This window comes from Mirounga angustirostris, unplaced genomic scaffold, assembly GCF_029215605.1.
Source record: "Mirounga angustirostris isolate CCGP_5_RB_7025 unplaced genomic scaffold, mMirAng1.0.hap1 SCAF_13, whole genome shotgun sequence".
NCBI classification, from domain to species: domain Eukaryota; kingdom Metazoa; phylum Chordata; class Mammalia; order Carnivora; family Phocidae; genus Mirounga; species Mirounga angustirostris.
The window spans coordinates 52,647,703-52,674,782 of NW_026991721.1; the positions used below are offsets into that span (position 1 = coordinate 52,647,703).

The 27,080-nt window shown below is 57.9% G+C and overlaps 1 protein-coding gene across 1 annotated transcript in view; it reads right to left on the minus strand.

Annotated features, from left to right (window-relative positions):
* The window catches only part of MYO7A (myosin VIIA), an 82,192-nt gene that overhangs the window by 33,501 nt on the left and 21,611 nt on the right, over positions 1-27,080 (minus strand). The window contains exons 4-19 of the mRNA XM_064576878.1: positions 26,016-26,168; positions 20,522-20,539; positions 19,003-19,187; positions 18,349-18,470; positions 18,125-18,267; positions 17,753-17,866; positions 16,400-16,553; positions 15,904-15,980; positions 15,233-15,352; positions 14,108-14,250; positions 13,167-13,377; positions 12,528-12,663; positions 9,355-9,461; positions 3,814-3,951; positions 1,891-2,049; positions 1,353-1,445 (exon numbers count right to left, since the gene is read on the minus strand). Of these exons, the coding sequence (XP_064432948.1) occupies positions 1,353-1,445; positions 1,891-2,049; positions 3,814-3,951; positions 9,355-9,461; positions 12,528-12,663; positions 13,167-13,377; positions 14,108-14,250; positions 15,233-15,352; positions 15,904-15,980; positions 16,400-16,553; positions 17,753-17,866; positions 18,125-18,267; positions 18,349-18,470; positions 19,003-19,187; positions 20,522-20,539; positions 26,016-26,168 (2,073 nt within the window). The remainder of the gene's footprint in view (positions 1-1,352; positions 1,446-1,890; positions 2,050-3,813; positions 3,952-9,354; positions 9,462-12,527; positions 12,664-13,166; positions 13,378-14,107; positions 14,251-15,232; positions 15,353-15,903; positions 15,981-16,399; positions 16,554-17,752; positions 17,867-18,124; positions 18,268-18,348; positions 18,471-19,002; positions 19,188-20,521; positions 20,540-26,015; positions 26,169-27,080) is intronic.

A 27,080-nucleotide genomic window follows, 5' to 3' on the forward strand; every position in this document is an offset into this window, starting at 1 on the left:
GGGGGGGGGGGCTGACGTGAACCAGGCAGACAGGGGCCCTGCCCTGGGGAGGCGGAGCCACCCCCACCTGCTAATCCCAGACCACATCACTGTGGACAGAGCCTAGCAGAGCGGCAGCTCAGCCAAGGCCGTCTGAATGAATGAATGAATGAATGAATGAATGAGAAGTAGATGTCTGGGCTTTCAAAATGACAGCACATTTCTAGAGAGCACAGGGAGGTGAGGATGGGGACAAGGATGGTCCTCAGAGCTCTCTGGCACTGGACACCGTCCTGCTGCCTGCCTTCCCTCCCTTCCCCACACAGACTAGAGGCCCTGCTCTCCGCTCCAGGTCAGTGCGCCACCTGGGCAACTGGCTTCTCCTCTCTGAGCCTCTGAAATGGGCACGACAGGTCTACATCCCAGGGCTGCTGTGAGGACTAAACAAGATCCTGGATAAAAAGCCCCACCTGGGCCTGGCACAAAGAACGCTCTTGGCAGATGGCAGTAGCGATCTGAGCAGGCCGGGGATAGCGGACATGTGTTCCTGACGAGGAAATGAAGGCCTGGGGAGATGAAGGGACTGGCCCATGGCCCCTCAGCCAGGAAAGAATTAGACTCCACCCCATATTCCCTCCAGCTCCAGGCTGGCTCCCCCCTTCCCTCCCTCCTGCAGCTGTTATCCCCAAATGCCGGGGCCCCACCCACCCACCAGAGGAAGGAGCCCTGCCCATTGCCCAGGACAGCGGAAATGGAAATGGGGAAGAAAGGCAGGCCGGGTGCTCACACTGTCCCTGCTGTAGCTGCCGGGGCCACTGCCAATTCCCAGCAAGCTCTACTCCAAGGCCAAGACACCACATGGCCCAGCTTCCTGCTCCCAGCCCTGCCCCCTCCCCAACTGCCCCATCCTAAAGTCCAGCCCCATGGAGCTCCAGGTGCTGCTCAGGGAGGGTGGGAACAGGCCCCTGTAGAGGACAGAGGGAGGGGGCAGCATATGGCCTACCACAGCCCGGATGAACCCTGCCCGGCCGGAAATCACAGGAGGGGGCCTAAAGATACACTCAAGAGCCCTCCCACCCCTTCTCCCTCCCATTTTACAGATGGGAAAATAAGGCTCAGAAGGGCCAATGAGCTGCCCAAAATCCCAGGGCAGATGACCAACCACAGGGTCCTGACCTCACACCCCAGATCATAGATGCTCTTAAAACCAGTCCCCCCTCCCTATCACAGACCGCAGGGCAGGAAGACCACAGAGGCCCAGCACTGACCACCTGATGCTGCAGCTTCTCTGCAGAGGCCCCTAGGACCCTGTCCTCCCTGTGACGAGGAAGTCACACATCCACAAGGCCGCCAGAGACAGAGGCCATGCTCACCTTCAGGAAGATCTTGGTTTTGCCAATCTGCCAGTCATCGTGGGTGCCCAGCACAGCCTCAGCCATGCGCTGGCACGTCCCCCGAAGGTCGTCCTAGGGGGTGCACAAGGGAATGGGCAGCCCCACCCGTGAGAAGGTCCCCTGAGTGTCCCTCCCAAGGCCAGGGGCAGGATTCTGGCTCCAGCTCTGCCCCTGCCATGCTGTGTGTCCCTGGCCGGGTCCTGCCTTCTGTGACCCTCAGTTTTCTCCTTAGCTGGGCCAGATGATTGCAAAACCGTCTCCAGGGCTAACGTCCCGGGCCCCGCCGGGCAGCCCTGGTCTCGTCCACTACACCACGCGTGTGAAGGCCATGCCGGTGGAGCATAGCGATCCAAGCCCTTGGAAGGCCTCTGTTGGCTCCTCCCTGACTTTCCCAGCCATACGGGAGGTGGCCGAGCTAAGGTCGAGCCCAGCACACGGTCCCCATGAGAAAACCAGGGCCCGGCTCAGGCCAGAGCTGGGACTGTCCCTCCTGCCGTCTGTGTCTCCAGCCCTGTACCTGCTTGTAGGCGGGCTTCACCCCCGGCTGCAGCACGCGGTAGCGCTCCACGAACTGCACGAAGCTGTAGCGGATGGGGTAGCCAGCCCGGCGGATCCGGATGGTCTCCATCATCCCCGAGTACCGCAGCTGGCGCACACACAGGGGCCGGTCGAACCGCTGCCGGGCACGGAGCCAAGGCCATCAGCGCTGGAGGCCCCTGCTGGGAGCTCAGCCCCGCTCTGCATTTTCCCAGCCACACAGCAGACGAGGAGCAAGGCAGACTGAACCCAGACCCGCCGCTCGAACTTACTTAGCGGCACGGAATGACACCCTCACATGGGACAAGCTGCATGCTTTGGGGGCACAGAGGAGAAACAGCTTAACTCCCCTTGGGATATCTTGAGGGGGCTTCATGGAGGAGGAGGCCTTGGCTCTAACCCTGTCAGGAGAAAGGGTGCTGGAGGAGGCAGGGGGCACATGGGCAAAGGTGTGGAAGCCCAAAGCGCAGGGCACGTTCGGGGACTTGATGGGGACTGGGGAGGCTGATGCACGTCGAGGTCATGGTTGTGCAGGTGTTGGGCGCTCATACAACCCCAGGGAGTGCCCTTCATATCACAGCCACAGTACATTTGTAGCTGTTCCGACAACTTTCTGGCCACTGGCAGTAAAATGCCTTAAGGAAGGGACAGTTTTCCTCATGGGCACAGAGTTGTTTTTGTGATGGCAGCAGGTGTCGAGGGACTAGAGAGGGCCTCAGAGGCCAGGCTGGGGAGGCAGCAGGGAGTGACCAGCAACCATTTGAGACCCACTGGCTCTCATCGCAGTCAGGAGGGGGACTGGTGCAAAGAGACAGGAGACCAATGAGAAGGTCCTGCTGCTAAGGTTCAGGCAATAGATGCCAAGGTCTGGGCCCAGAGAAGGTTCTGGAAGCATCTGAGATCAGGAGAGAGGGTACCCAACTACCTTAGCAGGGCCCTGGCCCTAGGGGGTGAGCTAGAACCCTCTGTAACCGTCATACCCCTGCAGACCCAGTCCTGGGCCCCATGGGGGACAGGCCAGCCCACTCTGGGAAATGTTTTCAGGCTGGGGGCAGGGCCAGCACACAGCTGGCTGACTTCCGACACCTGTTTCCTCTCCCTCCAGGCACTTTCCCTGGCCCAGCCCTGGCCTCCCTCCTTCCGTCCTTCCTCCCCAGACCCCTCAGGCCCCAGCTCCCCGGCCCCAGCCCCACCCCCGCAACTGGGGCCTCTGGGAAGAGCTCTGTGGTAAACAACACCTCCCAGAGCTGTGGAAAGAAAGGGCCCAAATGAGGGATGGCCCCGGCTTCCAGCTTCTGGCCTCAAGCCCCTCAATCTCCCGGTCTGCAGTCACACATCTCAAATGTGGAATCATTATGGTCGGTCCCTCCTTCGGGTCCCTCCTTCCCAGGCTATTGGGAAGGTGGAATAGCGCTGTGGAGAGACTCTGGCCCTGTTGGGCACACAGTAAAGGCCCAATCAATGTTATTCAGCAGAGTCAAAAAAGGAGAACATCCCCCAACGAGTCAGAGGAATCTGGGAAGGCTTCGAGGAGGAGGTGGTGGTTGGTTGGTTCGAAGGAGAGAGGGCTTTCCAAGTCAGGGCCACAGCAAGCAGCGCAGCTGACTCCAGTGCCGGGCAGCCCGCATGCATAGGGCAGGAAATGCCCCCAGGGACGTAAGCCCAGCTTAAAGGCGGTAGACTCAGGATTGAACCTGCGTGGAGCCCGCTGCAGTCAAGGCTCTTTCCGGGGTACCCGCTACCTCCAGTAAGTGGGAACTGGTTCTATAAGCCCCTCAGGTGCCCTGCCATTCCCCAAAGAAGACAAAGTCTCAGCCCAGCCCGCACCCTGCCCCTTGGCGGGCGCCTCCGCCTGCCCCAGGCTGGGCCCTCGCTGGCTGGGCCAGGGACCAGGGCCACTTACCATGGGCTTCTTGAACTCGTTGGGCTTGATGCAGCGCACGAAGAAGGGCTGGCAGGCGCCCAGGGTGCGCATCAGCAGCTCCAGCGACCGCTTGAACTGGCTGCTGAGTGTGGGCGAGCGCTTCCTGGTCTCGGCGCCCTGGGGGACGGACCACAGGGATGGGAGGGGCTGGCCTGTGCCCCCCAGCCCTCCAGGAAGGGAAGCAGCAGGCTTTGGGCCTGAGGGGGAGCCGCCTCCGGGAAGCAGGCTAGCAGGGCACTTGGGGTTTTCCTGTGACTGGCCTCATCTGGGCTGGTGCTGGATCTCAGATGCACCCCTTGGGGCACCCCCGGGACCTGGGTCTGGAGGAGGGCTACATGGGGAGTGGGTATCCCCGGGTTGCTGGAATACTCTGGGCAAGGCCCAGCCCCTCTCAGTCTCCATTCTGCCGAGCCGGGAATAAATGAGGAGCCGAACTTGGTCACCTCGAGACACTGAGGTCCACTCTAGAGAGGGGTCGGACAGACCTACATTCAGACCCCAGCCCCACCACCTCCTAACTATGTGATCTTGCACAGCTCACTAAACAGCCCTGAGCCTCTTTCCTAAACGGAAAGGGTGCCCCGGGGTGGGGGGTGCTGTCTGTGCCCTCTCCCTTCCCTGGGGGATGAGCCCGTCACAGCAGGCCCAGATCAGCCTCCTGAGAAGGCACGCAGCTGGCCTCCCACCAGGTGGCCCTGAGGCCCAGAGGCTCTGAGCCGGGCCGGCCAGCTGCTATCTGGGTGAGCCGGCTAGCACCCCGTCCCCTGTCGGGGTCCCCATCTCAGAACGCTGTGAAATGAGGCAGGGGTGCTAGGGGAGGGCCTGGTCCACAAACAGGAAGTAGAACATCTCAGACCAACCCTGCGACACTAGACCTAGAAATCAGACTCAATTCCAAAGTATTTTGATGTTACTTCCCTGCCGGCTTCGTCTGTGTGAGAATTTATCAGTGAATTTGATTATTATTGGAAGATTTTGTATTTTAAATGAGACCTTATTTTATCTGGTATCCTGGAGCGCCGCCAGCCAGGCGGGCAGGTGGAGGGGTGTGAGGTGTGTGGGGAGGCAGAGGTGTGGAACACGTACAAAAGTTAGACCACATGCCCCAGACAGAAATGGAACTTGCCGGGAAACCACAAACACTTGCTAGTCTGAGATGTGCCCGGTCTCTGTGTTAGTGTCATTTGGCACATATTTGAGGATTTGCCAGGGAAGCTGGGGAGTCTCTGCATCGGGGTACGGTCAGTGTCAGGTCTCTGACCCCCATGTCCGTCCCGGAACCTGATCCAGCCGCAGCAGCGGATGACCCGCGGCTCGGACGGGGAGCCAGCCGGCTTGGGCCTCCCTCTGCCTGTGGTAGAGGCCCCGCCCCGAGCACACGCACCCCACAGACCCCGACACACACTCCCCCACACAGCGCACACACACACATACCCCCATGCAGCATATACACGACACAAGCCTTTCTTTGCTTTCTACCATCACTCCAGAACTACTTCTGTCTGTCTGTCTTCCCTGCTGGGCTGTGAGCTTAGTGAGGACAGGCAGGTCTGCCTTGTTTTCGGGGGGGGGGCCCAGGGCCGGGCACAACTAACAATCAGCAACACTTCACACAACTGGCTCCTAGCGTCCGTGGGCCCCCAGAAACGTCCACTTCCCGACTGCCCCTTCCACACTCTACGAACTGCCCCCAACTCCTCTTCTTTCAGATCCAATAGCGGTCTTACGGGTTCTACCTCCCTGCTTCTGTCCCCCACACTCCACACCTCCCTCCGTCCACGATCGACCCGGCAGCCCGGGGAAAGCTGTCAAAACACAAATCCAGGCCTCTCCACCCAACACGCTCAGAGCCCCTGCAACGGCTCCCGGGTTCACTCCGCATGAACACCGACGTCCCCGCCAGGACGCACAAGGTCCTGCAGGATCCGTCTCTCGGCGCTTCTAGGCACCCCCGCCTCGTGCTCTCCACAGGGCCCCAGGCCGGCCCAGAGGCTTTGCACTGGCTGTCTGTCCTCCAGATGTGCGTGGCTGGCTCCGCCGCCTCCTTACCAACTTCCCGTAAGGCCTTTCCCGGTCCCCCTATTCGACATTGCAAAGCCCCACCTTGGGCATTTCTCCCTCCTCAGTTTCTCTCCATCTTATGTATCACCGTCTGACATACTATGTATTCTACTTATTTATCTGCTTATTAGCGACTTCTCCCCTCTGCCTGAACGTAAGCTCCATGAGGACAGAGGCTGTTTTTGGTTTTGCCCACTGCTCTGTCCCCAGGATGCAGGCCGATGTCTGGCACGGAATGGGCACCCTGGTCCCCTTTGTGTCTGAGTGCAGGAGTGCGGAAGGGGTGCTTCTCTCACCTCCTGGCCCCCGGGGTTTCTGATTCAGTTTTATTTCACTGAGGGGAATGGTGGTCCTTTCTGAGATTCATGGGTTTCTGGGAGAATCTGCAGACTTTTGGAAACGGGGTAAAGGCAGGAGTAGAAAGTCCAGAGCTCAGTGTTAAGTGACTCCCCAGAAGGGATCTGAGGGGCAGACACCTGAGCGGGATGTGCACGGGGCTGGGGAGACGCAGGCATAGAGCATGAACAAGAGTCCCATGGACTCAGGGCCTAGGGATGTGACTGGGGTTAGACATTAATCAGGGGGCTCGATGACCTGGAAGAACCGCAGTCCCCATGGCTCGGCTGGGGCTGCCCAGGGCCACCTCAGGAGGCAGACACTAGAGTCAGAGGATGGAAATTTGGGGGTTGGAGAGAGACATAGGATGCGGGTTCAGATCACTAGAAGGAGGTGGTGTGGGCTTCCACCCTGAGATAAAGCACTATCGTCAATAAACTGTGACTAAAAACTTCACACTTCACCAAACTAGTTTCCAGGTCCCTCTAACAGAGCTAGCATGCTTCCAGCAGTCCCAGAACAGGTTTTCTTTCCGAGGGGCGGTGCTCACAGAGACAAAGCAGGGGCTTGCAAAGCTTCCCCTTAGCCCTCGCTTGTGTGTCACTTTGGACAAGTTCCCCTACCTCCCTGACACAGACCTGGATCAAAGTCCTGTGTGTCACAAACGGTGTGACCTTCAGCCTGCACCTTGGCCTCTCTGGGCCCCAGCTTCTCTGCCTGTAATGTGGGGACAACACTAACTACTCACAGGGTGCTGTGAGGAGTGAGGGAGGTGAGAAATGTAAGTGGCCCAGAAAAGAAGATATAATCAAGATCAAATGTGCACTGTTGTGTTCTAACTCTGTGTTCCAAAACTCCCTCAAGAGCGAGCCATTTCTGGGGACCCCAGGGTCTTTTGCTTGGAACTCTCCACAGTTCCTCAATAAGTGGGTTCTAGTCCCAGGGTCCTGGGGAAGAAGCCTCAGAACAGCAAGGTTTGTGGAGAGGTCCCCAGATGCCCCCAGGTGCTCTGGAAAGGGAGGAGAGGGGACAGAAGGAGAAGACGAGGTTCTGTGATCTTCCAAGACTGCCTCAGACCAGGAGGAATGGCTGAGCCTGGGAGGGGTGGGCTGGGCTGGGCACCGGAGGGGAAGAGGAAAGAGTGGGGAAGAGCCCAGTGCCACACCTGTCTCCCAAAGCTGCCACCCTGTGACACGTGGGCCTCGGGGTGGGGACTGCTGGGCACGGGAGCTTCTGGCCCCTGGGGCCCCACTCTGGCAGGGGCCCCACGCTCGCCCGGTCAGCAGCTGGGCCACAGTGTTGGCCTGGGGGTGGGGTCCCAGGCCCAGTCCATGGGCTGAGGGCACAGGCTGCTGTCCAGTCACACTCCCTGCCCCGGACATTCCAGGCACCCTGCTCCGCTGCAGTGGCTTTTGTGAATGTGGTTTGGAAGTCCATGAGGCACTGGGTGGCAGGGGGATGCCAGACACGCAGGAAGGAAGGGAGACTCAACCTGAAGACCAAATGTGGGAGGACATCGGTACTAGGCAGAGAGGAAACTGAGGGTTGAGAAGAGGAAAAGGAGAGGCAAAGGGATGGCAAAGCTCTGCTACTCGGGGGGTGGGGCGGGGGGTAGCCGGCACTCTCGGGGCCTGGAGCACCGTGGGAGCCACGACCTGAAGGTGGTGGTCAGGTACACCACGGATACTGTTCCAGGGCCTAAGGAAGTCTGGGATACTAGTCGCAGCTCCGGGATACTCTGCCTCAGGGTGAGTCATCCCCACCTCTGAGCTTCAGACCCCCAGCTGCAAAATGCAGAAAATATCACCTGCCCCTCCTACTCTGCAAGGTTATCAGCGGATCTGACCAAGTCGTCCGGGACACAGAGGGGTGTGCCAGAGCCTGGTGGAAGAAGCAGGCCTTGATACCAGAGACAGACTCAGGGGGGCAGAGAACGGGGGAGACCTGGAGTAGAGTCCTGGCTCAGCCCCTGGCTCACGGGGCATGCTGGGCAAGTCTTGCCTCTTTTTCTAAGACTCAGTTTCCTCCTTTAAGAAACAGAGATACTCACAGTTCACACAACTCAAGAAACAACAAAACAACAACAAAAAACTCAAAACCACTCCACAAACCACTCCACAAAAAAAAAACCCAAAAAACAAAAAACAAACAAAAAACCCACACACTCCAAAACAAAAAAGAAGAAGAAGAAGAAGAAAAGAAAAAGCCGGCCCTTTCCCCAAGCCTCAGAGCCACGGGGGCCAAGGCCACAGCCCAGCCCTGGGGGCCACTGAGGCCTGGCCCACCATCCACTGGCCCCAGACTTGGGTCTTTTACCTTTATGGAAGCTGCCGACTGGCGGAGAGTGCCCGATGAATAACCACAGAGAAACTATAACAGGAACCACAGTGCAGGGCGAGATGGGGTTGGGGGCAAGGAGAATGTGGTGGGTCAGAAAACAGAGGGCAAAATCAACCAGGGAGAAAGGAGAACCCTTGGGGCAGAGGTCTGGGCTCCCGGGGGCCCGGGGCAGTGCAGGCACCCGGACAGGCACAGAGGGACTCTGTCCTCCCCGTGAGTCCCTCTGAGCACCCTTCAGGAAGCCCTGGGACAGGAGGAAAATAGGAAATGAAGAGGCATACAATCATGCAGGAAACCAGTCTACCAGACCACCACTCTAGGGACAGAGGAAATGCCGAGGATGGGAAATTCTGCACCCCCCCATGTGGGGCCCGGTCTGGGGCACCCACGCCCTCTGTGTTTGTCTCTCTGAATACCCACATCCATCCGTGTCCTTGAGGCTGGATGTGCTCCCTTCTCCCAGGCTCCCTATGAGCTGCCAGAGGTTCAGCAGGGGGCCCCTCCATGGTAAACTGTGTCCTGATCAGGCTGTGTTCTGTGACCCCTAATGGCACCCTTCTCCGGGCCTGGCCCCATCCCCCCCCCCCCCAGTCACTGCAACAGGAGGACCAGACAGGAGGACTCGGGAGGCCCCCCAGCCTCCTCCTGGAACCACAGCGAAGCACTGCCCTCACTCTGCGGCCAGAGGAGCTCAGCCGAAGCTTCTGGACAAGGGTGGGCCTAGGCACGGGCCTGGCTTCTGGGGGCCCTTCCTGCCCAGTAGAGACCCCGCCCCGACGTTACCATGGCGACGTCAGCCTGGAAGATCTGCTTGATGAACTTGTTTCTGGAGGAGTGGACCAGCTGGATGATGTCTCCGTGCAGGGTGTCCCGGTTCTTCTCCAGGAAGCCTGGGCAGTGGCAAGAAGCGGTTGGTCACACCTCGAGAGTTCGGGCAGCCTCCACCTGACAAGACTCATCCACTCCCCAAATCCACAGTGTCTGAGCCAGGAAGACCTTCAAACTTCGCTTAGTTCAACCACATCCACTTTACAACAGACAGAGCAGCGGCTTGCCCGAGATGACAGAGAACGCGAGAGGCAAAGCCGGAACTGGAGCTGCAGCTCCCTCGCCCAACAGCCCCCCTTCCAGACCCGTTCAGAGAGAAGGGCCGGAGGCCTCGGCCCCGGGGAGGGCAGGCTGCCTTCCTCGGGGAGCCACCCAGCATCTGCACTGCCAGCCTTAGTCTTTTGAATAAAGGCATCAGAAGCCCCTGTTGAGTGTGTCACCTGGGAGAGAATACGTGTTGGGCTAGTACAGCTAAGAGTAAAGGAATTTAAAATACCTTGTTCTTTTTTTTTTTTTTTAAGATTTTATTTATTTATTTGATGGAGAGAGACACAGCGAGAGAGGGAACACAAGCAGGGGGAGTGGGAGAGGGAGAAGCAGGCTTCTCGCAGAGCGGGGAGTCCGATGTGGGGCTCGATCCCAGGACCCTGGGACCATGACCTGAGCCGAAGGCAGACGCTGAACGACTGAGCCACCCAGGAGCCCCAAAATACCTTGTTCTTGAACAGTGTGTTATGTTCTACAAAGTGCCCTCGCAGCACTGATGCTCACGACTCCCCTCTAGCTAGGGGGTGGGCAGGAATTATCTTCCCCATCGCACAAGGGAGGAAACCAATGCTCAGAGAAGCTGAACAAGTTGCCTAACATCACACAGCAAGCCATGGGCAGAATTGAGACTTGAACCTAGATGCCCGGCACCAGCCCAGGGAGGCTCCTCTGCACCTCACAGACCCCCAAGAGGCCGGCCATTCCCAGGCACTGAGGAGTTAGGAACTGGTTAATGGCGGGGCGTCAGGGGGTGGGGTGTCTTGCTAGGGTGGGGCAGAAGACAGAGGGGCCTAGGGCTGGAAGGCCTGATGAGGAAGAACACTGCAGAGAAGCAGCACCCTTTCCCCCAGGACTCAGGTTGCCCGGGCTTGCGGACAACGTAGAGACCCAGTGCTGGGCTGCCCACCTGGTGTCTGGGGATGGGGGAGTGCCAGGAGGCACCCAGCAGTGGAAGGGTGGGTTTTGGAGTTGGGATGGAATTGTGGGCTCTAATCAAAAGTCTATGACAGACTCACTCTGGGACCCTAGGATGGTCCCCTTCTGGCCCTCGGCTTCCTCATGTGTCAGATGGGAATGACAGTACCCATAAACTCTTGCTTTGCTTCAGATAACCTAACACCACCTGATTCATAAATAAAATGCTGGATTAAAACAGTATTTTGTGAGCCAGGAAATGCTGACAGAATTGTTGAAAGCAGCTCAAAACTGGTTAGTGGCCTTAGGCAAGTCATTTCCCTCTCTAAGCCTCAGTTTCAAATCCATAAAGTAGATAAAGCCTTATGTTCCCTCCAGATCTAACATTCTATAATTTTATAACTTTGTGCAGAGTCCACTCAATTTTCCCATCTGTATCCTCAGCAACAGCGTGAGGCCTGATACAATCCTCTGTTATTCCTAAGAACAGACACATTGGTTTGCCCGAAAGTCCTTCAGACTTAATGTTGGCTTCCTTCCTTCTAACAGCAAGGTTGGATCTCACAATCCAATAGTTGCGGGAGGGCTGGGCAGGCTTCAGATTCCATCCCTGCAGCATGGCTCACTGATACACCGTCAGCCTTCTGGACAATTCAACAAGGAAGTACGAAACCAATGGCTCTTTGCTTGTTTGTTTTGAATTTCCCTGGCCTCCGACTGCAGGTGAAACCCTTGGAGGCTGAACACAAGAGCTCAATAGAGAGAGACACGCGACAGCTGTTGCCCATCCAAGGCAGCCCTTTAGACCAGGGTGGTGGGGGCCGAGTCGCAAGGGCAGTCTGCAAGAATTCCAAGTCGGGTAACCCTGACTCTCTTCTTCACCTCTAGCTTTAAAATGAACCCAAATGCACATCCCAGAAGCATGGGGGATGCATCCCCTTCAAAGCTCACACTTGGTCTTGGCTGCTGAGAGAGTCCTAGTGGGTCACGGGACTGGGTCTAGGCCTGGCCTGGTACCTAACAGACAATGTCATGGAAAGACAGGTAACTTTCCCTTTTGAGCCTCAGCTTCCCCATCTGTACACAGGAGCACTGAGCCCACCCAAAAGAATGGAAGGCAGGGACTCAGATACTTGAAACCCATATTCACGGTAGCAGCTAAAAGGTAGAAACAACCCAACTGTGCATGAAGAGATGCATGAATAATAAATATATGAAATTCTGACACCTGCTACAACATGGATGAACTTTGAGGACGTTATGCTGAGTGAAATAAGCCGGACACAAAAGGACAGATACTATACGATTTCACCTATATGAGGTCCCTCGAGTAGTCAGACATATATATACACAGAGAGAGAGAGAGAGAAAAAAAACAGAATAGAGGTTAGCAGGGACTGGGGGAAAAGGGCACATTTTCGCTTAATCGGTACTTACTTGGGGTGATGGATTGGCGCTGGAGATGGCCAGTGGCCATGGTGGCACAATATAGTGAATGTACTTACTGCCACTGAATTGTAACTTAAAAAGCGTTAAAACAGTACATTTTAGATTATATATACTTCACCACACTTATTAACATCTCTAAAAGAGGGGCACCCAGAGGTGCCTGGGTGGCTCAGTTGGTTAAGCATCTGCCATCGGCTCAGGTCCTGGGATGGAGCCCAGCGTCAGGCTCCCTGCTCAGCGGGGAGTCTGCTTCTCCCTCCCCCTCTGCCTTCCCACCCCCATGCAAGCACGCTGTCTCTCAAATAAATAAAATCTTTAAAAATAAATTTAAAAATAAAATAAAATCTCTAAAAGAAAGAAAGAGCACTGGGCCCAGTGTTTCCTAAGGCCCCTTCCCGCTCTGTGCTCCAGCCCCCAGCCCGTCCCGGGAGGGAGAAGGGCAAGGGCGGGAGAGGGCGCAGGCGAAGAGACTGCAGCCCCAGAGAGCCCGCTTGTACCTTGGCTCTCGTAGTAGACGACGCCTGCAAAGTGGTTGATCCCAAACTGAGTCTCATGGTTGTTCTTGGGGGGGATGTAGTTGGAGTTCAGCTTGTGCTGGGAGTTCAACTTATGCAACATGGTGGTGTCTGTGCCCTGTGGGAACCGATGGCCGTGCTCAGCCCCCCTCCGCCCCAGGTCTTCCTGCCCCTGCTGCCCCTGGCCTTCGCGCCCCCTCTTCTGTCTTTCTCAAGAGCTCCCTCCCTTTATCTGTATCCCACACAGGAGCTCTCTGGGCCTCCACTTCCCTATCTCTTAAGTGGGTGGATTGGAACTACACTACCTTGAGCATTCAGTCCAGTTTAGAAAATCTATTTCCCCACAGTGAAACTCATGGGAGCAGTAGCTCTCCCACTCCGAGACACATCCCAGGTCTGGAGCACCTGCTCCGTGCCAGCTACGTGCTTAGATCTCCATCGTCTGGTCCAGGACCCCGTGCACTGCAGGTGATCCCCAAATGTCAGGTGAATGCACCTGCACTGGCCCCAGAGCCACGCTGAGAGGCACGTATCATTGGTCCCATTTTACAGATGAGGAAAGCTGAGGCTCAGAGCATGAGGGGATGTTTTGCACAGGCGCCCAGCAAAGGGCAGGCGCACCTTGGGGAACTTGCTCTCCTCGTCGATGAGGGAAATGATGTTCATGGGCTTGTTGGCAATCATGTCCAGGGCGTCCTGGTTGTCGGTAAACTCGATGTGCAGCCAGTCGATGCTCTCCAGGTCGTATTCCTCTTGCTCCAGCTTGAACACGTGCCGCACGAAGAACTGCTGCAGGTGCTCGTTGGCGAAGTTGATGCAGAGCTGCTCGAAGCTGCAGGGGGCACAGGGGACGGGTGAGGGGCTGAGCAGGCCAGCATGTCTTTGGCCACGCTGTGCCTGGAGCAGGCTGACAGGCGGGCACAAACTCCCTGGCAGAGGGCAAGGGCCAAGGCGCTCGGGGGCGGCGGGGGGGGTGGGCATGAAGAGGGATACAAAGTAGTCAGGGGAGAGGGGAAGGGGGCTGACGAGATTTAGTAAGTGGCCTCCTGAGGGCCAGCATCTCTGAGTCACCAACCCAGTGCTCTCCCAGGTGACACTTCACATAGTCATTGTGGGTGTTTGGGTGGACGTGGGGGGCTTTGAGACATCCAAATGTTACAGAAATTGAAGTGACCTGCCAGGGGTCACACAAGCAGGAAGTGGGGCAGGGCAGGGACCTCCAGCCCCGGGATCCACCAGGGCCTGCTCCTTCCATCTGTCCTTGACCCGGCCCCCAAGAATGACCCTTCAGGAAGTGTGGGACCCCGAGCGTGGCTCGGCCTCACCTTGCACCTTGGACACTGGGGTGTGCACGACAGTGTAAGAGCCTTCTCCCCAGCAGCTGGAGGGGACGGGCCGAAAGGGGAGTGAGAGAGCCCACCAGGATGACCGGACGCAAACTCTCCCACAGCCCGGCAGAGCGTGCTCGTAGCCCACTCAGTGTAGTTTAACGCAGAGGTGTGACACCTATTCTGACCATGTTGTGGAAGAAAATTCCCACAGAGCAGAGCCCCTCGTGGTACCTGTTCACAGCGAAGTTCTCGAACCCAAAGATGTCCAGGAGGCCGATGGACCTGCGAGAGCTCTGCACTTCCTGGGAGGGGGGCTTGTAAATTGCCGCATTGATCTTGTCCACAATCCACACGAAGAGCCGCCCGTAGATGCCCTGAGAGGTGGCTACGTCAGCCACTGGGCCCACGCGCCCTCCCAAGGAGACGGGCCAGGTTCCTGGACTGTCACGGCTTCGCTCGGCCCCTCCCGTGCTGTTTGAAACCCCCTAGTCTTTTTTTTTTTTTTAAGATTATTTATTTATTTATTAGAGAGAGAATGAGATAGAGAGAGAGAGCACGAGCAGGGGGAGGGTCAGAGGGAGAAGCAGACTCCCCGCCGAGCAGGGAGCCCGATGCGGGACTCGATCCCGGGACTCCAGGATCATGACCTGAGCCGAAGGCAGTCGCTTAACCAACTGAGCCACCCAGGCGCCCTGAAATCCCCTAGTCTTTACTCAAGCTGTTCACTCTGTCTCGGAGCCCCCTTTCCTGTTGGAACAATTCCTTACTCCTTCCCAAAGCTCTGCCAAGAAGCCTTCCCTAACCCTCCTTTGGGCTCCCATCTCTCCATCCACCTCTGTCTCCCTACCAGCTCTGAACATCTTGAGGGTCCCAGAACCCAGCACAGAACGTGGTGCAGGGCAGGGGCTCAATGGCTGGCAAGCTCGTGAGTGTGGAAACAGGCAGGACTGGGGCCTTCTCCCCCCGACCCAGCCCATCTTCAGTGTCTTCTTTGGAAAGACCAGAGAGGGTATCCTCTGGGCTGGGAATAGCACAGCAGACCAAGTGCCCCAACAATCTGACCCAGCATGAGGCCCACGGGGCTGGAAAGCAGAGCAGGCCAGGGATGGGGGACCTGTGGGGACCGGGGCTAGCAGGGCTCCTGAGGAGCACAACACTCAGCCCCTTGTAGGAGGAACAGAGCTCAGGAGAAGGCAGACTCTTGCTCAGCAACACCCCCCAACAGAGCCAGTGGCCAGAGCCTGGGTCCAAGGGCAGACAGGGGTCAAGGCCCAGACGTCTTTCTGGTTCCATGGACTACTCAACTCCTGCCTGTATCAACAAGGGGCGGCGCGAACCCCTCCACCAAGGGCCCACCTTGACAAAGGCGTCTCGCACATCCAGTGCCTGCTCCCTGCTGAGCGGGGTGGACACGGTCTCCCCACGGGTGATGAGGGTACGGCTGGTCAGGCAGTTCATCAGGTCCGGGGGGTTCACCTGGTGGGGCAACATCCGGCTGCTCCCCCAGCCACCCCCTTCCCACTGACTCTCCAGGCCTGGCTCAGACCAGTCCCTCCACCGAGAGTGCCCTTCCCCACAGCCTCACAGCCAGATCCTCCCCAGGCACCACACCCCACCCAAATGCTGCCTGGAAGGACTGCTCTCTCCTTGACAGCCTCCTCACTGCCTCCCCCGGTCACCTGGCCCTCCCAGGACTGGCTCAGACTCTGGCTTGACTCATCCCAGTTTTCCAACCCAGGGCAGAGCCTAGTAAGCCTTTGCTGAGAGACTGACACACCGACTCACCCAGGGTCCCCTGCGCCCCACACCATCCCCAGGGGCAGTGGGGCGAGGGCAGCGAGGCTGCCGGCCGCCGGGCTCCACTCCTCCTCTGAGACCTGTGCCCAGCACAGATCCTGCACACGGTTCATTCTCCATATTGAATTTCTAGAACTCTCCCAAGCAGAGCCCCAGCCTCCAGGTTCCCACACGCCCAGCCCCCTGAAAGAAACCGAAGCAGCCATCGGGACAGAAGGCTGGACACTGACCTCGAGCAGGGATGCGGCTGTAGCCAGGGACGGGGAGAAGAGGACCTCACAGGCGTCCAGGTTTTCAAACGTCCGGGCTGTTACAGCGAGGGGGCGCAGCGTCAGGCAAGCGAGGGTGGGTATGGGGGAAAGGGGCAGGCTAGGAGGGCCCGGCTCTCGGGGGTCTTCCTGTCCACTGCTTCTCCAGGTCAGTGTATGTTTGATGGATGTTCTCCCCACGAGCTATGGGCACCGTGAGGTAGGAACCCCATATGCCCGGCACCCGGCGCCATGCCTGGCATCCAAGTGGAGACACTGGCCGTCATGGCCCTCTCCCCTCACGCTCCTCCACCCTGGACTCCCAGAGCTCTCGGCGGCAGCCCTGGCTCCTATGAAACAGGGTTTGTAGCTGCTGGGACAGAAGCTGAGCCACAACACCCCCCGGACAGCGAGGTGTTGTGCTGCCCATGAACCCAGGGTGGGGTTGGGGCGGGGGTGCACCATCGGGGCCCCTCACCCTCATACTGCAGGTTGCCCAGGTGCAGGATGGCAGCCAGGAGCTTGGAGATCTCCCAGTTCTCCGTGTCGGTAAACATAAGCACCTTCATGGCCGAGCGGATGTTGGCGTACTCCTGGCTGTCCTCCCGGCCCTCACAGGTGATACAGTTACCCTGGCGGGCAGAGGTGGGAGAGTGGGGTCCAGGAGGACATCAGCAAGGCCGTGGGGACTCCCAGAGAGGCAGTGGTTGGGCTGAAGGAACCCCTCTGCCAGGCCAGGCCAGTCTGGGGGGCCAGGCACTGACCTCACCGCAAAAGCACCATGACTTCTCCAGAAAGTCTAGAAAGCTCCTGGCTAGGGCTTTTAAGAACACATTTCCCACGCGTAGGGACCCCGGGTGCCCCTTCTTCCCAAGAGTGAGAGGAGCTGAGTCGCTGGGACCAGGCCTGGCCCATCCCCTAGCCTGGCAGTCACAGCACCCAGGCCCTACTGTGCTCCCACCCCCCGCTGGACAATCTCGCTCAGGGACTCACCAGGGCCAACCAGGGGCAGCCTGGGGCGGGGGGAGGGGGAGGGGGAGGGAGGGGCTGCAGGCAGGCAGGGCACCGACAGGGGTCTGCCCCAGGATGTGTGCCCGTGAGCCATGTTCACGTGCGTGTCACCTCCGGCAGCTACAGCAAGTACCTGGGAAGCCCTGCACACCTACAACGCCCACATCCCTCGTGTGTCCTGTGGCCTGGCCCGGCCCAGCTCCTGACAACCAGGCAGGGATTCTCCCCGGGACCAAGGAAGCTGGTCCCCCTGCCGAGCCCGCCTGCTGTGCACTCGGACCCCATGCATCTGATGCTGGGCGGCAGCAACGGCCCTGGGGCCCTCTTCTCCTTGGTGGTCAGGCAACAGCAAGAGGCTGGCACCGGGACTCCGTGCCCGGTGAGCCCCCGAAGCTGAAGCGGCAACAAATGAGCCCTCCAATCCTGGGGGGCCTGGCAGAGGTCCCGGGCTTCACGTCCTCAAAAACTGAACTAACACAGCATGTGTGTGCGGGTGGGTCTGTGCACACGTACACACGGGCAAGTGTCTACATGTCCCTGGGTCTAGGCTGTCTACACAGATTGAGGAACGTGTGTATCTGCGATGACAATTCATCCAGATGCTTGTGCAGGTGGGACGATGCCCAAGCGGGGGACAGGCCTGACGGCATAGATAAGCTCAGAGTGGGCCGGGGCAGGTCAGGGGATGAGATGGGGGTGGGGGATGCCCCCACAGAGGATCCGACCCACCAGGCCTGGAGCTGGGGAGCGGCTGGGTGGGTTGCCCCCGACCTCGCTGGGATCGGCGTCCCCCCCACTGGCTGCCCCGCCCGGGCCTCACCATAGCCAAGTAGTTATAGTCCGAGGCCTGGCCCAGGCCCAGCTTCTTCTTCTGATCGGCACTCATGCCCTCCAGCATGCAGTAGAACACGTGGTAGTTTCGTTCATCAGAGGCCTGCAAATGCGGGCACAAGGTGTTGGGGGATAGAGGCAGGGGAGGCATCAGCAACCCGACAATCAAGATGAAACTCAGTTTACTATTTTAACAAACAACTTTGATCCAAAAGCCCCTGGGGGCAGCTTTCATGGCGGGAATTCAGGTACCGCGGTGAGCGGGCAGTGGCAGAGGACGATCCAGACCGTGCGGCCCCCACCCTCACCCGAGGCTGGGGGGTCCTGGGCAGGTCCGGCTCTGCCCTGGGGTCGGGCCCACCTGGCGACAGACACGAGACTTCTCCAGCAGGTACTGCTCGATCTTGGCGCCCTCGATGGCACCCCGCTTGTTGAAGTGGATATCGATGTACTTCCCAAAGCGGCTTGAGTTGTCATTGCGGATGGTCTTGGCATTCCCAAATGCTTCGGGGTGGGGAGAGGGTCATGGGCAAGGTCAGCACCTGCCCAGCCCCCCCAGCACCACTCTTCGAGCCCTGGCCCTACCTTCCAGGATGGGGGTGGCTTCCAGCACCTGCTGCTCGATCCATGAGTGTTGCCCGCTGATGGCCGCCAGGAACTGCAGGATCAGCTTGGTGCTCTCGGTCTTCCCTGCCCCAGACTCCCCGCTGCAGAGGAGACCCAGAGAGAGGCAGGGCCCATCATGGTCTGTATGGGCCTCTCCCTACGGGGCTTCAGCCCAAGCTGCTTCTCCCACTTGCACCTTCCCCCCTCCCCAGTCTGTAAAATAGGCCAACAGTATGGACCTTTCAGGGACAGGAAAGCCTCCAGGAGTTCAGGGCTCGGCCAAGGCCAAAGGTACTTTCCTTCCCCTTCATTTACACACACACACACACACACACACACACACACACACACCCTGCCCTGGTCCTCATCTGCCATAGAGCATGGCATATATTGATGCTAGATCAATGCTTTGTCCTAATACCCTCTGCCCAAGAGAGAATAGGGGACTGAAATGTCACCTGACTCTAACTTAACAGGAACCAGTAATAAACAAGGTTGGCCTCAAAAGCTAACAAGAACTTGGGCAGCATTAATAGAGATGTAAGGCCTGGGAGAGGGGAGGGGATTCTCTACATGATGAGGCATTAGCAGGAACGCAAAGCTGGAGCTCCAAGCTGGCGCTGGGCCACCCACCTGATGATGCAGCATTGGTCACGGCTGTGGCGCTTCATGTTGAAATAGCAATTATCGGCAATGGCAAAGATGTGGGGGGGCATCTCCCCGATCTTCTTGTTGGTATACTGGCGGATATGCTCTGGTGAGTAGATGGACAGCAGCTGGTAGGGGTTCACAGCCACCAGGATGGAGCCTGTGTACGTCTGTGGGCAAAAAGGGATGACGAACTTGCCACTTCCCATGTGGGAGGCTCGGACTCTAGAAAGTTCTCAGGCTCTGCCCTGCTCCATTCCTCTGGAAGGGACAGCAGTGGCTTTGGAGTCACGTGGATCCGGGGTCCGAATCCTGCCTCTCCGAGAGCTGGGGGTGGGGCCTTCAAACTAGCATTGGGTCTGGATTGGAGTACGTGCTCAGTGAGGTTTGATGAAGGGAGGAAGGAAGTGGGGAGAGGGGGAGGGTCTCTAAGCTTCCATTTCCTTACCTTTATCCGTTAAATGGACATAATGTAACTGTTTCTAAAGATGAGGAGGTGGTGAACTTTAAAAGCCATAGCACACTGTAGGTGCGCCTCAAATGCTGGCTCCCACTTTTGCCTCCAAGCCCTGCATCCCAGAGGTTTGGAGTAATATTCATAAACCAGACCATTCCCAAGCAGAGGCTGGGTTGGTCCAGGGGGAGTAGAACCAAGCCATAAAATGCTGAAGAGGCTGGGGCATGTGGTTGGGGGGCTGGGCAGGCCCCAGTCTCTGCAGCACAGCCCCAGGGCAGAGGGGCCCCTGTGTTCTGGGGGACAGGGCACCTCCAGCCATCCTGGTCAGCACAGGTACAGGGTCCCAGCACACCTCGGATAAACTTCTAGGGGCTTTCTCTTCTTGGGCTCCTCCGTTGATGCACAAGATTTCCTGCTGTGAGCCTGGGGCCTTGCCACACAGGGGCCAAAGCTATCTGGCCCTCCTGCCAACAGGGCCGAATAAGGTACTCAGGGGTTACTGCTCCCTCTGCCCGCCCCTCCCCACCCCAGCTTGAAAAGGTCAGGCGCAGCCTGTAATTGGTGAGGGATGGATGGACATCTGGGCCTGGAGAGACTGAAAACAGATGTGACCACACAGAGGAAGCAACAGCCATGTCCATTGCCTCCCACCAAGGGCACAGAGCATCACCCCAGAGCCAAAGCCATGCCCAGAAGCCTCAGCCCAAGGTGGCCTTGCCAGGAAAGTGCGGCCGCCAGCACCACATTCCAGGGGAAAGGCCCAAACCAGGGCCAGCTGTGGCCATGCGAAACAGCCGTGGCCTCAGCAACCCAGACCCGGCTCTGCCCGCCCCGCCATTTACCGCCCTGCTCTGGGCCCTGGGGGACGCTCCTCGGCCACCCGGGCTCTTCCTCCAAACAGCCCATGCCAGAGGCAGCTGAGCCTGACCTTCTGACTGTGTGCAAAAGCCCAAGCAGGGAGAAGTGCGGTGGGATGGGGATGCAGGCTGCAGGGAGAGGCCAGGCTGAGTGCAGACTGAGAGCTGGAACCAGCTCTGCCATACTCACCCGCCCTCCACAGTTGGTCTGAGGTTGGAAAGTGGGGAACAGGAGAAGAGGGAGCTGGTCAGTGGGGAATGGGATAGAAGGAGGTTCTTTACCATCAACACCCCACACAGCACAGGGCTGGGCTAATTTCTCACTCAGATCAGAAACCACGAACCACCAGCCCCAGGGTACCTCGGCCCCATGACCTACAGCTCAGCCCTGCCTGGCTATGGGAACCAGCTGGCCCCCTGTCCCCATGGGAGGGAGTCAGCCCCAAAGAACATCTTTTCGGCAGATCGCTTTGCTTGTCTACACCTCAGTTTGCTCATCTGTAAAAGGGGGACGGTTAGCACACACACCCCTCCCCCAGGGTTATGTGAAGACTGAAGGGCATAGCCTTCGGCATGTGCCTGGTTACAGAGTAGTTGTCCTGACATGCCACCTTCCTTAATAAAGTGACACCAAACCACCTGGTCTATGATCACCATGTGGCGTGAGGTGGGCTCCATGTAGTCATTCAAGGACCCTCCACAGAGATTGGCGGGGAGGCCGACAGCCACATCCTGGGGGCCAGGGAGGGAAAGCTTGGGCTGTGGGAGGCAGGTGGGGGTGAAGGGAGAGGGGGCGTGAAGGCTGGTCAGTGGGAATCAAGCATGGAGGCGTGAAAGGGCATGGCATTTGGAAGGTCTCTTGGAGAAAGGTCATTTTGGCAGCTGTGAGAGGATGAGCGGTTGTCCCAGAGGCTGGAGGTAAAGATACCACTTGAGACCTAATGAGCCAGTCAACGGGGGCGGTCGGAGCCAGACAGGGGTGGCCCTGGGAGCAGGCTCGGCGGCCACGGGCAGGGCCGGGCAGTGCCAGAGAGGATGCACTGAGAAAAGCTGCAGGAAGCCTTCCTGGGGCGGGGCCTGGACCCTGCTCCCGGGGCAGAAGGGCAGGAGCGCACACCTACCCGCTGGATGCCTTGCTGGGCGCAGGAGCCCGTGCTCCTCAGCAGGCCTCTGTGAGGGCTTACACGGCCCTTTCCAGATGGGCGAACTCAGCCTCTGGGAAGCAGAGGGACTCCAAGATCTCACGCCAGAGAAGCAGGGGGCTGAATAAAGGGGGGGGCGCTGGCACCCAAGCCCAGGCCTTGCCTCCCCACGTGGGCTTACCCAAACCCCAGGAATTTTCCCCAGGGGACGGTGGAGCTGGTAGCCGGGGAGTGAAGAAGGGAGGGGCTTGGCCACCGCGGGCAAGGGGGCCCAGGCCCATCTTGCCCCTGGCCGGGCCTCAGCACCTGTCCATCTCCCAAGGCTCTTGGCACCACTCCCTGAGCCCCTCTGGCCACCCCCCTCTCTCTCCAAGGGTCCATGGCCAGCAGGGGACTCATGCCCAGCTGCCCAGCACAGGCCTTCTGCTCAAGCCTCCAGGAAGAAAGCCTGTCTTTGGGGCCATAGGCTGGGGAGAGATAAGGGCTATTCCCTAGCCAAGGACACAGCACACGTGGCCCTAGGGGCCCCAAGTCCCTAGGCGGAGTTCTGAGGACCTCTCTGGAGCCAGAGACACACTGCGGGGGATGTGACAGGAACGGCTCCACCTCTGCCGGGAAGCTTCCAGGCCTGCCAGCCCTGGGGCCTCTCCCTTAGCAGGCCATGGAGACCAAGACATATCCCTGGGCACACACACCTTCTCAGAGCCACAGAGGTGCTCACCCAGGAAGTCTCCCCATTGTGCCAGAGGGAAGGCTGAGACCAGAGAAGAGCAGGGACTCCCCAAAGGCCACCTGCCAAGATTGGACCCAGGCCTCCCATACTCGGGCTCCAGTCCCTGTTCAGTGTCAGGGAGCACTGGATCCCCACCGGCCCTGCTACTTACACCCTGCAGGACCCAGGGAGGACCCCTGGCCTCTGAGACCACCCAACCAGGGGTCGCTAGGTGTCCTCTGAGGGCCCCCCCGCACTGGGGGTGTCCGGGGCTGATTTGTGCCTCTGGGGTGCTGTCCCGCAGGCTCCTAGGGCAGGCTAGCTGCAGCAGGCAAGCCCAAGGCAGACAGTCAGGGACAGAGCATCGCCCAGCCCAGGGCTGTGAGCGGCCGTGGTAATCGGAGGAAATCCTGGGTACGTGGGGCTGTGCCCGGGGTAACCCAAGCCACGAAGTGACCAGGGGTTGCCATGGTTAGGGACAGGTATGGTTTCTGGGTGGGACAATGGCCCGGTGCTTCTTCAAAGCTCTGGTCCTATCCCATCCACCCATCACAGAATCAGAGAGTGAGCAAGTTGAAACCTTGAACAGGGCAATCCTTGAACAGAAGGGCTCCCTAGACCAACTGACACCCAGAATCCCAGGCTCGTGGACCAACTGAGCTGGGGACCCCCCAGGTGCTTCCTGAACAAGAAGGCCGCGTAGGCACCTCATCTTGACTTAGTGCCCTGCCCTGTCCCCTGCCCCCTCTCCCCCACCTAGAAAAGAGACCACCAGAAAGGTTACTGGTGAGGACTTCTAAAGAGGCAAATGGCACAGATTTTGTGGCTTTCTGGAGAAGTCATAAATCTCTGGAATTCTTTCCTTTGCTCCCCTAATCAGCCTGCTCTAGGACATGAAGCTGATTTCTCTGCTAGATGCCAGCTAATCTGTCTATCCCCCCAAATTTCACAAACAAGTTTTGCTCTTCCTGAAGTTTTTTTTTCCCCTCTCCTTTGTGAATCCTGTGTTTGCCTTTGTTCTTTGATTCAGTCTACCGACTGTCCCTCGCATGTGAGGAACCAGTTTGCCTGCAAGAATTAATAAACTTTGTGCAAAATAACCAACGACATGCCTCTGAGCTATTCCTAGACACAGTCGGGGGGGTTCCCTGGTGGGGACAGTTCCCATCTTACTCAGCTCCTCCTGACAGGAGACTGGGTCAGGACATCAGCTCTGGCAGCGGCCTCCCTGAGGGGGAGGTGGGAGGGAGGGGCAGGCTCCCCATTTACCTCCAGACCCAAGTGACACACTCCACCCAGCCCCGGGACGGCAATCACAGGGTGTGCTAGGACCCTCTGTGATCACCTGCCACCTAGGGTGAAGAGCGAGTAGGGAACCGCCAAGAACTGGGGTGCAGACACCAGTGGATCTTCCTGGGGTATCTCTGGCCTGGGCTCAAGTTCTAGCCCCATCCTCCTGTCTGGGTGAGGCTGCTCACGTCTGGAGGTTCCACTTGTGCCCTGCCCCGCCCCCCAGGTGAAGAAAAGAGTGAGAGGGGCTTTATCAGCTGTAAAAGCCACTTACTCAGTGGGCAAATGTCAAGGGCCTGGGCACAGCCTCCCCTCGGGAACCTGAAGTGGCAGACGGTCCCAGAGCGGGGAGAGTAGCAGAGGGCCTCCCTAGCAGCGGAGTGGCCACAGTTCAGGGCTTCTAAGAGGATGGATCCCTGACTTCGAAGCAGCTCCTTGCTGTGACTGCTCAGGGACAACTGCAGGGCTTCCAGCCCTGTCTCCCTGGCTCCTCCTCAGGGTCCCGACAAGCTGAGGGACACTGTGCCACTCCCTCGCCAGGCCCTTTCCTGCCTCCAGCCTCCTATCCACGCAGCACCCCTTCCCGAATGCTGTATCCCTTGAGCTGGAGTGAGGCCTCACCCCTACAGACCCTGCTCTGTCTGCACTTAGCTCAAGCACTCCTCACGACACTTGCCCTCTCTACCAGCCTGCCTGGGGCCCTGCCTGGGGAGCGGGGGCTCCCTCCTGCTCTCTCCTTTTGTTGCACCAGCCATGGTTTCCTTTTTTTTTTTTTATTTAAGATTTTATTTATTTGACAGAGAGAGACACAGCGAGAGAGGAAACACAAGCAGAGGGAGTGGGAGAGGGAGAAGCAGGCTTCCCGCCGAGCAAGGAGCCCGATGTGGGGCTCGATCCCAGGACCCTGGGATCATGACCTGAGCCGAAGGCAGACGCTTAACGACTGAGCCACCCAGGTGCCCCAGCCATGGTTTCCTTTTTTTTTTTTTTTATTTAAGATTTTATTTATTTGACAGAGAGAGACACAGCGAGAGAGGGAACACAAGCAGAGGAAGTGGGAGAGGGAGAAGCAGGCTTCCCGCCGAGCAAGGAGCCCGATGTGGGGCTCGATCCCAGGACCCTGGGATCATGACCTGAGCCGAAGGCAGACGCTTAACGACTGAGCCACCCAGGTGCCCCAGCCATGGTTTCCTTTTTTTTTTTTTTTATTTAAGATTTTATTTATTTGACAGAGAGAGACACAGCGAGAGAGGGAACACAAGCAGGGGGAGTGGGAGAGGGAGAAGCAGGCTTCCCGCCGAGCAAGGAGCCCGATGTGGGGCTCGATCCCAGGACCCTGGGATCATGACCTGAGCCGAAGGCAGACGCTTAACGACTGAGCCACCCAGGTGCCCCAGCCATGGCTTCCTTCACCCGGAGCTGCTTGAGGGAGGGGCTGGGTCAGAGACATGCGGTGACCCCAGCACACAGCTCTGGGCCTGGCTAAACCTCACGGAGCCTCAGTTTCCCTGTCTATAAAATGGGACTATGGGACTAGCTCAGCAGTTCTCAGAGTGTGGTCCAGAGACCCCTGAGGGTCCCGAAGTCCCTTTCAAGAAGTCTGCAAGTTCCTTTCCACCTCTGTATCTCTGCAGCCAGCTTTTCCTCATACACTTCAACCAAACAACCTCACATCAGACTGGATGTGACGCAGATAGGAGAATTAGCTCTCTTCTATTAAGCCAGACATTAAAGATATCTCAAAAAATTATAAAACAATAACACTCTTCTTCCTAATTTAGGGGGCATATTCATAGTCATTTTTCATAAAAATGTTTTCCTATAATAGATTTTTATGGTTATTTTTTAATGAATTAATACATTTTGTGAAGTGTCTTAGTTTTAATTTCTAATATGGTAAGTATCAACAGATATAGCCTACATTGACAAATGCTCTTGGGAGTCCTCAATAATTTTAAGAGCATCAAAAGTTCCCGAGACCAAAACATGTGAGAACCTCTTGGGTATAGTCTCCACAGGCCCTTTGTATTCTGATGGTCTCTGAACCTGCCTCCTGGTATCAGTTCAGTCCTGGCTAAGTGAGGCTGTTTGTCCTGTTGAGTTTCAAGGTGTAAGAATATGGAGCGTGGCCTCTGTACAACTGGTTCTTATATCAAGGGTTTGTGGAGTCAAGGAGCATGTTCCCTCCTCCATCCTCTTCTGAGGATACAGACTCCCGACCCATCCTCTCTTCACTGGAGGACCAATAGAATGGCAGGCTCCAACCCCACAGCCAACCCAGAGGAGGCAGCAGTTCCCCATCTCTGGGCAAAACACGGAGCCTCTCACCAATCCACCCAATGGCCTGGGGAGGCACATGAACCCGTGGTACACACCGCCCCCTTCTCCAATCACAGACCACACAAGCCGCAGTCCAAAGGATGGTTCAAACCCTGAGCTGCTGCGGGCAGGTGGGTCCCTGGTTGCTCTGGAGAGCGGGCCCCTGCGAGTGGGCGGGGCTGCGAGTGGGCAGGGCTGCGAGTGGGCGGGGCAGCACTCACGTAGATGAGGTGGTCCCGGTAGCGGATGAGCAGGTTGCGCAGGATGCCAGCCTCGTTGAGGTCTCCCAGGCGAATCATGTCCTCCACGCCATGGACCGACGTGGGGTGCATGGGCTTGATGTGCGTGGCGTTCTGCGGGGAGATCCAGTGTTCCTGCAGGGAGGCACCGTGGCTACGCTCAGGCCGGGCTCCTGGGACCCAGGTTGTGCTCTGCTGGGCAAAGGGCCCAGGAGGGACAGGGTTCCTGGGTCTGTGCGACCCTGGTAAGGGCCTCCTCCCCTCCTGTGGCCAAACACTATCATTATCAGGTTTGAGTCTCTGAGGATGGTGCTGCCCACCCCCACTCTCTGTGGACCACTCCTCCTCTTAGGGAATTCTCTCTACAGACCTAAAAGATGGGCAGGGCAGGGACTTTGGTCCCACTTAGCTTTCTCATAAAGGGAATTAGAGTCCCCCCAGTCACTTTGCAAGGTGGAGGGGAGAGTGTAATCACTGGAATTAGACTTGACTTCATATACAGGCTCTGGTAAACAAAGGCACAAAAAGTAATTTCAGACAGTGCCAAGAATAAACCGACAGGCATATGGGTTAGAGACCAGGGAGGGAACTACCTTAGGGCGTCAAAGAGGTGACATTTGAGCAGAGATCCGAATGATGGGAAGGAGATCCCTGTAAGATGTGAGGGGATGTCCAGGTCCAGGGAACAGCCGAAGCTCAGCCTCTGAGGCCAGCCAAGGCATGCAGTAGCGGTGGAGACAGAGGGAAGTGGGCCTGTCACAGATAGATGTCACAGGGCTTGTTGATGAACCTGGAGCAGGGGTGAACTTTCCATGCTTGTGAACTGATGCGGAAACTAGGAGAGAGCTTGCCCCATGGCTCCCCCTATTCTCTCCTGCAGTATCTTCTGCTGGGGGGCGGGGGGGGGGCCTTCCTGCCCAATAGCACTGGCACTTTCAACAAACCTGCAAATCCCTCCTTCCTTCCCCAAGGCGGTGTCCAGCACCTTCTCACGATCTAGCTTCTCAGTGAGGTGAGAGTGAACTGTGCTCTGGGGTATGGCCGCAG